General features: G+C 34.4%; 1 protein-coding gene across 3 annotated transcripts in view; it reads left to right on the forward strand.

The window, feature by feature from the left end:
- Positions 1-3,816: 3,816 nt before the first annotated feature.
- Positions 3,817-12,230, forward strand: part of gria3b (glutamate receptor, ionotropic, AMPA 3b) — a 134,429-nt gene continuing 126,015 nt past the window's right edge. The window contains exons 1-2 of one of the 3 annotated variants that reach the window (XM_069193467.1): positions 3,817-4,309; positions 5,042-5,200. In XM_069193467.1, coding sequence (XP_069049568.1) covers positions 4,222-4,309; positions 5,042-5,200 — 247 coding nt within the window. In that variant the 5' untranslated portion in view covers positions 3,817-4,221. The remainder of the gene's footprint in view (positions 4,310-5,041; positions 5,201-12,230) is intronic. The other 2 variants (XM_006632749.3, XM_006632748.3) reach the window with 2 other exon arrangements.

Here is a 12,230-nt window from a genome sequence, read left to right on the forward strand (position 1 = left end):
TATTTTGTCCTGCAAAACAGAAAAGTAATTAAGCTTATTTTTATGCTATTTTGACATACTGAAATTGCAACTGCATACAGCAAGCACCTCACAATCTCCAAAAACAAAAAAATAGAATGATATGCAGTAAGCATTTTGTTTCAAAGCCTCAATATTTGTTAAATATCTTAGCTCTTAAAGTTCCTACAGGTCTTAAACTCCACTGTATCATCTAGAGAATTAAGGAAAGGAGTTGAACTGACCCAGTTAAGAGAATTTTGTTTTTTTTCCTAATGTGTGCTGCAGTTAAGGTCAAGTCTCAGAAATTCTTGATTTTTTTTCTCTGTACAAAACTGGTTTTAGTTACACTATTGCTATTCATTTGTATCTATAGATTACCAGTAAAGCTAACTTGCAACATATTATTGAATGGAACTGCACTAGGTATTTTATTATTGTGTGTTAATAAGTGGACTGCCCTTATCTTCTTTATAAGTCAACTTCAGAAAAAAAGTGTAGCTTTTTCCTCAAAAAATACTTGTTTAAAATACTTGCCTTCCTAGAGACAGATGTTCAGGTTGTTAAGTGATCAGGCTTTATCAGTTGAAGTATCTACTCTTTTGCTGAGTTACATTTAGTTTGTACTGGTAGCTTGGTTTTGGATAGAGAATTAGATGGAAAATAGGTGGCCTACTTTAAAAATTCAATACACACAGCAGACGAATGGCAGTCTACTACCACAGAGAAGTACTGATTCCCAAAGGGTGGACTCCCAGCAGCTAAACCACAGCTGTGAAAAAATAGTTTCTTTTTGAAAAAGTGAATGCACTGAAGACGGAACCAGTGGAACTTAAAAAACACTATAAAATAGAGGAACTGGGAAATCCCACATTTACATATACAGTACCTAACCAACATGAAGAAGAGGACAGAGGGGGATTGGTCCCAGGTTGGCAAACAAAAAAAATGCAGCAACTTTTCATGATAACTCCATTAAATATCACATTACAAAACATGTTTTTTTTCCTCCACTGAAGAACCTAAAAATGGTCAAAACCTGCTTTCTCAAGACAGCAGCTCCCAGGACACCCACATCACAGATACTGAAGTTCAGACTCCTGTCACACTAACTTCACCCAGAACCTTTGAAATCAAATGCACCAGAAAAAGAGAAGTGGAGGGTATTGCAGAGTCTTTCCTCTAAAACCCTGCAAGCACAATATGCAGTGAGGACCTGAGTCAATAACAGTATGTAGTCCCCCTGGTCCAACATCACCCAAAGAGTAAGTAGGTTCCTACCAAAGACATGTCAAGATTCCAGTTGCAGTTGTTTATTTTGGGACAAACAACAGTGGAATAAACAACACACTTTCTAGATGTAAGAAATTTAAAGACATACATTCCAGGATATAATATTCTTGGGAATTGTACTGAAGTGGATTTATAAAAGGCAGATCTTAACTAATCTGTTAGAATTACTGTATATAAACAAACAAATGGATATATAACAGCCCTAATAGATAAAAGCAGAACCTATGGTATGGTATGTTTATATGTTCAGAATGGTTATGATGCAGTTCTTCATAAAAGATTCACTCTCAAATTATATGTGATGTGCATTTGTGGATTGAAATTTGGCTAACCGATAGAAATCAGACAGTACAGATAATTGAAGAATGCTCAAATTAGGGTGATATAATTAGTGGACCACAAGGATCTATATTATGCTAATGAGCTAGATTTGTGTATAGTCAGTAAACTTGTCACATTTGCAGATGATACCAAAATGGGAAGATCAGCAAAGTACTGTACATGATCATTCCGAATTTTAAAGATAAGTCTAATATTAGAATATATTGCTGGAAGTGTACAGTTTAAATCAATGGATGTCACATATACAATACAGTAGCAAAATCTCACATAAATATGGTGTACATCATTGCTCAACACATTATAAATATTCTGTATTGATGTATTTCTGTTCTGAAATCAGTCCAGGAAAGAGTGAATAGATGCATTCCTGGCCCTAAAAGATTATGCTCCTCTGACTGGCTAAAAAGCCTTTTAGTCTTGAACAGAGAAGACACTGATTCACTGTTTTTCACTAATTCTCTGATTCATTAGAAGCTGATACTCTGGTTTCTTTTGAAAAAAGACTGGATGCGATACTCAGATCAATTAGCAACCACTATCTAAATGATATAAAAGGGCTGAAATGCCTCCTCTCATTTGTAACTTTTGTCCCCTTTTTTATGTTCAATAATGACATCAATTAGAGAGTTAAAAGCTTGTGTGGAACGAAAACCCAAAGCAACACTCCAGAACAAAAACTATGTACTTCCTTACATTAATGCCTATTGGTTTCAAAGTCACATTCCTAAGTCTGCTTGCCGGTTATAATTCAAATTACTGTTCTAAATGTCTAACTTACAGTTGTGATTAAATGGATCCCAGTGCGTAAAACAGGCCCATATGAAATGCTACTGTGCACACTAAAGACAAAATGTTATAAAATATGCAACACTATGACTGTTATTTTTTCCGTATGTAGTAAGCAGTAGCACCAATTAATCTGATATTTCAAATGTATAGTTTGATGATAATGTCTAGCTAACTTACAGTAGCATTATGTATCAGAGCCACCTCAAGTACATAAATGCACAATCTGGGTTTTGTTGTTCTAAAACTCTTTAATGTTTAACATCATTACAACCTGACTATAAACATTTTCATGTTTAATATAAATTAGGAACAAGAAACCAGAAATAGCTGTTTTTGTTAAAATAGCCAACTAGATGTAATACTGTAGCTGTAGCCGTGAAGTAGTAAAGCAGTTTTTAGCACAAAGTATCAGAAAAATACATTTAAAATACTGCAAACATATGCAAAACTTATTTTTAAACAGTATAGCGAAAAGCTTTGAAATTAATTTTAAATGATTGATAGTCCATGTGTAAACCACATCAGAAGAAAAGGCTTTATCTGTCATTTTAATTACAATTGACAGCTTTAATGTTGTGTACAGCAATAAAAAACTGTGAAAACCTTACAAATTCGTGATATACCATCTTACCTTAAAATGGTAAAAACACTTGAAAAGTAGAAAACAGTCCTGTATTGTAAACTATATTCTGAGTGACATGAAAACTGTGCCAAAAAATGTGTCCATACGCTTTTTGAAATGGAAGTTATCAAATGGGATTTGGGTTTAATAATAATATAAATGTGCACTGGTAGCTGCTATGACATTGTGTCCATTGCACATAACATGCCTTACAAACATTGAGCTCATGATACAGTATGTAGTTTGCAAGCTCAGTCACCTAAACGTTGTCCGGTATTTTTTCATCTCTCACCTCATACCCTCACCAGCAATCATGGATTTAATCATACATAATGGATTTATTTATTGGCTTCTAAACGAACACCAGTATTCCAAGGATGTACTATTATTTTCAGAAACTAGAGATAAGAAGGTTGGTATGAGAAAAACGATCAAGAATAACCATTATGTAGGTTACACAAGAATCCCTCGTGTGTGAGCTTCTTAATACACGTGTTATCGCATTAAAAGAAACGTAAAGATTCTTTATTTCGTATTCCGATGTCTTAGATAATTTCCAAGCACCTAAATCATCTAAATATTTTCACGTTTCGTTTTACAGCGGCATAAAATTAAAGTCGAGGCGAGTAGTACTAACTGAACCCGTAAGGTTAGCGTTGATATCCCTGGTATAACAAAGCGCTTATTTTCAAATAACTTACGGGGCTATACTAAACCTGCTCTAGTAAAAACTCGCTTCTGCAGCTTTAAAAACGATCAATGGTTATTTAAAATTACAGTCCACGTGAGGCTAGTGTGTTTCTATTGATTGCACCTCAGTGTTGACAAACGCAGCACTTGTGCTTTGCAGTCTAGGTCTGCAGTTGCAGGGATGCTATGAGATGCTGCTTTAATTCAACGTCAGATCAAGTTTGATCAATATTCCCCCTGCTGGCCCAATTGGAAGAGCCTTATTCACAATCAGATCTGGTACTCTTTCTACCACCATCTTTGGGATAAGTCCCTGGATTTTTCAGTGGCAGAAAATTTGATCTGCAACTCTGCTTGCACCTCAATGAACCCAAGTGGGACATTGTGAAAGAAATAAAAGCTGAAGGATTTTCTTGACGTCCACGGCTGTGTACATGATTTTGCCGTATCAGTTTCGTTTTAGGAGTTGAATTTAAAGGTTGCAGAAAATGGGACGCAGAATTCTGCATACTGTCCTTTTTTTAACTATCCTTTTTGGTAAATCCCTCGCTGGCTTTCCAAACCAGATAAATATAGGTAAGTAATTTTATTTCAAACTTATAAGACAAACATGCTATTTGTTCTGTGTGGTGTTCATATGGTTTATTGTAGAATCTTTTGAAAACAGCACAGCTCCTGACTTATCGCTAGCACTGCTTAATAACTATAAAGTAATTCATTTTTAAGTTTGCAATTGACGAACTCGCTTCGAGGTCTTTTGGAAAATTGCAGTTCTTTTGAAAGCTCTGCATTGCTCCAGTCCTTGGTACTGGAGGCTTCATTTTTTTCTACTTTAAACCCTTACCTAAACTTGTGTGTCATGCGGTACATATATGAGTGAAAGTGTGAACATAGCAAAACAGAAATAAGTTTGTAATTCACAACAAGTACACCATCTTCGAATCGTTTACTGTTAATGCGCAAAAATGCCCAATTGAGCAATAATTTACACAGCTGGTTCACCGTTTGAGATTAGTTTCTCAATCTGGTTCGGATTTTCAAAAGCAAATCGGAATTCTTGACACCCGTACTTTATACTAAAATGTAGCGAACTATAAAAATTCAGAATTTTACGTCTTATAGATTCTGGGAGAGAACACGTTGGGTTTCTGTGTTCACACACATCTCTGCACATTTACCGATACCTTGCATTGTGGATGATTTAAAGTGAGGATGAGCAGTACCTTTGTCATTCTCCCAAGGTATACTCAGCTGATGGATGGATTCCATTTCCATGTTAATTTATGCATCTCCTTCTTGTTCTTTCAGGGGGACTTTTCATGCGATCTACCGTGCAGGAGCACAGCGCTTTTAGGTTTGCAGTACAGCTGTACAATACAAATCAAAATGTGACCGAAAAACCCTTCCATCTAAACTACCATGTAGATCACCTAGAATCCTCAAACAGTTTTTCTGTCACACATGCGTGTGAGTAAATTATCTTTTTTAATATTATGCTCTGCTTTATTGCATTTTGGGCTTTGTGGCTTTATTTTCGAACTGTACGATGTATGTACTGTAGCTCTTCCAATTTCCTTATAAATGATGTGAAAGTACAGTACCTACAGTACAGTATACCGCTACATACTATTTTGACTTGAAGTTTCCTTTGACCGTCTGAACAACGTATGTCTTTGCTGAGTTTATAAAACAGCGATCAAACGTTTGCGTTGTATTACTTGAAATATATATATTTTCGTAAAATACAACGTATGTCGTATGTTTTTGCGAATGTACATTCGTTTTATTTGAGCTAACAATCCTAAATGTATTACACAGATTAATGTAAAATTAAAGGAAATTAAACATTTGCCGTTCATAATAAATAATGGTTATACTCTTCTGAAAAGCAAGTGGAGTGCACGACTACAGAGGGAAAATATACAGTATGTACAGTATATGTACTGTAGCTCATCAATCGTAATATATGCCTACAGTGTATATACAAATACCTATAATGTACTGTACCTACAATATATACTTATATTTAACAGTTAATATAATTAAGTGATTTCGGCACTTACAGTAGAAGTGTTTAACAGCAATGCAGCTTTAAAACGATCTCTGTCACAAACGTATGATTTTCAATGGCCAGCCGTTTATTGGTAGTTATAGTATGCGATGATTGTCCTAATAGAGGTATTGTTTGTGAGATCCTGAGGTGGGATTGAGGAATGTGCTTACTAAATATTTCCTGTTTTCATCATCTCAGTTTGCCAAGGTACCCAAATCATTAGTGCATGGCGAAACGTTCTCAGAAACAATTAATACAAAGAATAATCCTTAGGGGCCACCACGCATTTGGATCAATACGGATAAGCAAACTACAAAGAACTTGCACTGTTATTTATTTATAAGACACGAAATTCACTCATAGAAAAATAACGATCAGAATCTCCATAAAGTTCATAAAGTAAAAATAGCAAATCATGCACGGCAAAGTAAAATGAAAGTACTTTAATATTTTGTTCGTTTTTTAATGTTAGCACGTAAGACGTTATTATTGCCTCATTATTTCAAATATTAATGGCATCGATGAAGAACCGGAGTACATTAAAATGTATGACTATAATGTGTATTCGATTTTCGAAAGAAATTAAATAAAGGCATCATTATGAGCGAATGTGTAAGAATATTTCAGTGTCAGAACTGTGTCAGAACAGAACAGTGTCATTATTCTAATTGTAATTCATTTTCTTTGTAAAAGGGTGTTATATTGTATTTGACATACATTTGTAAATTCCTTTCGGATTATCTACAGATGTTAGTGTGAGAGAACTTGCCGTTTGTCAGCAGTTGTACTGTATGTTCTGAGCAATGTTTTATCCAAGGTCACTGGAGGTGTTTTTTATGTGAGCCTACACATACTGTATGTAAGCACTGCAGTGTGGTCATAGGGTTCTTTATATCCAGATGTCTGAGGAGTTAGATTTTATTTTATGAACAGTCTTTAATGAACTCTTAGCCCTTAAGAATGTGCATGTAATTTCAGTTTCTAAACAGTAAAGCATTGTATTAAAAAAGTGTAATATGTTAAGTGGTTAAGGAGGAGGGTCTTTTCAAGACCGGTTTTCCATTAGTACTGTTGATTCCACTTTTAAAAAATGATTTTGATTCCCCCTTCTTTGAATGTCTAGATTTCAGTATAAAATGCACAATGACTAAGATATAGAAAAGTGCATTGCAAAAGCCTTGTGAAACAGCTTCTGAATGATTGTTTTTTTTTGTTAAAAACATAGTATTATTTCAAATTAGTGTGATATGGTTGAAGTCCAAATGGCTTTAACACATACAGTACTCATTGCCATAATGAGTTATGTGGTGTTATAAATAGCAGGCCATTGGCATTGTGTGGTTTCCAGAATGGTTTTCCTGGGTCATATTTTATATGTGATTTTATGGAACACAGTACTATGTTTTCTGTGACATTCATTCAAAAAATAAACATTAAGTAATCAGTGAGATTTGATATGAACATAGTACATAATTTATATGAACATTGCATAATTGTTAATTGCAAATTGAAACACGCAAATGCAGTAAGATGAACTGCAAAGCTTGTGGACCTAATATACAATAATGTTTAAAATACAAAGGCTGACGTACAAAACAGTGATTTACAGAACATACTGCGAGCTAAATATAAGTAAAGAAATCTTAAAGAAGACCTGTGTACGTCATGAAACAAGAAATAAGCTTATATTCTCTAAGGAATGAAAGCAGCAACTGGAGCAGCTATCCTTGCTTGAACTGTATTACGTTAAATCAATTAAACTGATTTGTTTCAGCTAAAATGTTTTGTTTCTGCCAAATGTTGTCAGTGCATGCTGTATGTTTTCAGGTTACTCCGTAATAGTTCTCTAACAGCTACAGTAGCTACTGTATGTTTCAAAAAGTTCGTGTTATCAGTCCAGTTAAGTGATTTCCCCCTCATATATGAAGATATGCAGATGAAAAGTTATAATTAGTTATATTTCATCTTTTATTATGTCTTCCTGTTCTTACCATGTGTGCTCTTCTATGTATTAAAAACAACTGCATCTGTCGTTGGGGAATTAGTACAGTCCATTAACATTGTCTTCCCCACTGTGTCAAAGAGATCCAAGTGGCTTGAGAAGTCAAATTGTACTTGAGTAGAGACTCACTGTGAACTGTCCCAGTAAGCTGGACTGCGTCTTTTCTGCTGTACTCTTATACTGTACTACAGTATGTCTCCCCCTGCCTCTGCAGTATCAGCTCATTAGCACACAGCTCTCATATTGCCTCACCGCACTGTCATTGCAAAAATAGCTGCTGTGCACCTTTATAGCCAACCAATGCTTATGGCTTACGATTGGTTCAAAAAAAAAAGAAAAAAATGACAGGCTGACAGTAAATGTAAACCCAGGATTAGCAGTATTAATTGTAAGCGAAGCACAGGTGTCAATAATAAATAAGGCCATGTAATTTTGTGCATATTGAGTATGCAGCAAAAACAAGTGGGAAGGTGTTTGACTGCATAATCTAATTAATTTGCAGGAAGACTCTTTAGAAAACCAAAATGGTCAACTGGGATTCACTGTCCAATTATTCTTTGTTTCTAGCCCTGCTTTTGAAGCCTCATTGAGAAATTGTTCATAACGGAAAAGATAGCATTGAAAATGCATACAAATCTTAATGGGAATTTGGTGATTTGTAAAAAACAAAGTTGAATTAAAAGCCTTTGTTTCCAACCTACAAAAATCATTATTTGCAACTTCTCAATAGATTGCCTTAATTATGTTCTATATAAGCTTTATATGAAATTATTCATATCTTTAGTTGATGTACTGTATTTGATAATAAATGTAGTATATTTTATGTAAGTAAATATTTCCAGCCAGAAAGTAGTGCTTATATACAGTATAAGAGAGGAACAGTAATACCTAATTTATCCTATTTTGTCCTACAATCAAAAAAAAAAAAGATATTTCTGTAACTTTAAATAGCCTGCAAGGGAAAAATAAAATTAAATATAATACTGATTTACTAATTGTTTAACCAAGGAGTCCCAAAAAAGATATTAGTTGGGGAAATTTACTGTATACAGGAACTTGTGAACCGTATGTATTAATTTCATGAGGTCATTCTTAAATTTACTATTGTATACTGTAACAATAATAAATACAGTATATACAGGTATACTATTATATATAATAAAAACAACACATAGCAAAATCCTGGTGTGCTCCCATTTCACCTAATAAATAAATATCGATCTTAAACCTTATAGGTCAGCTGAGAAAAAATGATCATTTCTAAAGAAGATCTGGCTACTATACAAATGTTAATAATCAATGTTTAAATTAATAAATGTTAGAGAAATAAATAATAACTGGACATGGCAGTGTTAAGTGTAATTGTCAGGCAGAATGTACAGTTTTTAAACATACGACTGAAATCACTGTGATATAAAGGTAAATAGTTTCTGTTTAAATTATATAAATACCATTGTACTGAAAAGTAAGCATTTTGCATAACCTTTAACTGTAACAGAAAGTTTCCATAGAATATATACATATGGTTTTCATGTACCCTACGTAAATGTGAATAAAAGCTTCATGTTTCCATAGATAGAACAAAACAATATCAAATAATATGAAACCTGAAATATTATCTGTAAAGGGAAGTAACATTAATCGTTTTAAGGTGTTTGTCCAGAATTATTCATCATTAAGTGTACCACAAATAGCATGTAAACAGTTGATAGTACTTGCAGTGCAGTGCAGTGCTTTAAAATGTATGATTTAGGATTCATGCTTTGAAGAAAGTATGGGTTTAAAGGAAGCTATTATATTTTTCAAAGACAATTTCTGCACAGGCCTGCATCAGTGAGAGGCAGAACAGATAGTGTTCATAATTTTGTCAACCAAAAACGAAAACAGCTCATTAAAAGGTTCCTGCCAGTATAAAGTAAACCTCTTGGAAAGAGAAATGTCCATTGAGAAAACCACATTTGCACTTTTTGTACACTTCTTACAAAGATATAAGAGTGTGCACAATATATTCATGTTTTACACATTTTTCACACAATAGAGAAAATCCCTAACGTACACAAAAAAATGAGTATACACAATTGGATATGCATAGGTTTGCACTATATATAAATGCATATGTTTCGTTTCTAACTGAATAATATTTATAAATTAATACAGTTTTACAATGTGGACAGTTCTGCAAGAATTTGGCATGCTGATTCTGGGACAAAGAATATCTTACAGCTTTTGTAAAATAATGCAAGTTAACTTCTATTCTCTCATGTTTCCTTCATTTGAACAGCTGTCTTTTCTATTGGGACAGATGTAGACACTGCTATATGAGCACAATTACTTTGCAAAAAAGATTTATGACTGATTTCTCTAACTGAAATGTAACTACAATGGTGCTTTATTCATTCTATAGAATAAAGGGGAGTAGTGAAAACAGGTGTTAATGGCATGTTAATATGAAAAGAAAGCGTACTTTACTATAGTACAGTACAAGTTTCTCTTAGGGAAATAACAGATTAGGTTCCCATGGTCTGTGTTACATTCATAATAACATAACTTGCAGATTTCACCCTTAAATGTTGCAAATACTGTAACATGAATTATAATTCAACATATGAAAGTAATGAAATATCATTAAAAGTAAAATGTTATGTTATTCACCTTCAGTCCTGATACATGAAAATAGCAAAATAATTGAACATATTAAGACATCATGGAAATCAGGTGCTCATGCCAATGTGAAAAATATGAAACTGAACACCTAACGTGGAGGAAAAATGCATTAAGTGTGAGGAGCATGCATAAGGAAGGCAAGATGAGGAAGAGTCATGAGTTGGAGAAGAGACCATGTACTTTTCCACAGGTTCCACAGGTTGAACCATGTATGAGGAAGCACTTCCCTCAGTGAAGAAGACTGGTACTCAAAATGGAAACCACATACAGTATGAACAAGTTCAGGGGTTGTTAAACCCTAAGTAATTTGAGTAGTATACTGCGTGATATTAACAGAAGGATACATTGCTTCATGCCTAATTGCTAACAACTGAAGAACTCACCTTACGTTTTGCACATATCTACCCCCTCAATATGGAATGGAAAAGAGCAAGGTGTCAATACAGATGTTACAAGAGTAGGGTGCTCATGAGTTCTCAAAAACAAAGGTGATGCTTGTAGGCCTAAAAGGCACACAGGTTCAGTAATTGTTTATATTGCATCGATGCTGTGGCTTTATGAAAGAGAGAGGGAATGTGCTGGCAGTGACATTTATGTGGCATTCAGAGCCTATTTATTTGACCATCACCACACTCCAACGGTACTACCTGACAAAAAGCACATGCAGTAAGCCTAGTCTCAGTGTATATGTAATGTCCCATGAATGTCCCTCAAATTAGGCATCCTGGAGAACCCATAACCTGAATACAGTCATCAGATGAGTCAACACTGCCAGAATATGATACAGACAACCCTTTAATGTCACGAGGTTCCACGATTTCAAAAGAACATAACAGTTACAAACAAGAAGAAACCATTTGGCCGATTAGATCATTTTGTAGATAGTACCTAATTTATCCAAGTGTCTCATCCAGCTGTTTTAAAAATCCAGGGTAGCAGCTTCAACAACATGGCTGGGTAGTTTTTTCCACACTCCCACCAGCTTTTGAGTAAAGAAGTGCCTTCCCTTCTTTGTTTACTTCAATACAGTTCACTTACAATACACTTCATGTTCGACTGTTCATTCTGAAGAAGTCCACTGGGTTGACTTTGCATATACTTATGAGGATTTTGAATATTTGTATTAGGTCCCCTCGTAGTCTTCTTTGTTCAAGACTAAAATGGTGACATTCGAGACTTCTGCTTCTAAGATGTATCAACAGTACTATTGTACTGTTTTTATTAGTGTATCATGGTACGGAATATGTAGTATATAGAGTATCATAGTCTTGCAAGTTAGGTGGATATGTACCACATCACCCACACTACTGACTACTCTAACTGTTGTTTTATAGACTTAATAGAGTAGTATACCTGTGGGGTGTTTGTGCAATTTTTGTATTTGCGTGTGTGAGCTAGTGGTGAATAGACAAGGTATTAATTAAGGGTGTTGTTGAATGCACTGTGTGACCATTACCACAAATTAATTTTGAACTTTCTTGTTACAAATGTCTTCAGAAGTGATTAAATAATGCCAACACTTAGAGAATTAAGCTAAGCTCATCAAGTCTAATGTACATCCAAACTTCAGAGCTGTAAATGCATTCCCTGTAAATGTTCACGTATTTTCTCTAATCAAGTACAGAGACAATCAGAAATTATTTTTTTAACTTTATATAGTAATTTGGTAAACTACTTTAGGCTGCAATATCAAACTATATCCAATACAAAGAAAATCATTCCAGTGCATCTCAGTTTACAAAAATATATTAAATCACTTCCAGTCAGCTCTAGCTTCC

The sequence above is a fragment of the Lepisosteus oculatus genome, chromosome 8 (assembly GCF_040954835.1).
Source record: "Lepisosteus oculatus isolate fLepOcu1 chromosome 8, fLepOcu1.hap2, whole genome shotgun sequence".
Lineage (NCBI taxonomy): Eukaryota > Metazoa > Chordata > Actinopteri > Semionotiformes > Lepisosteidae > Lepisosteus > Lepisosteus oculatus.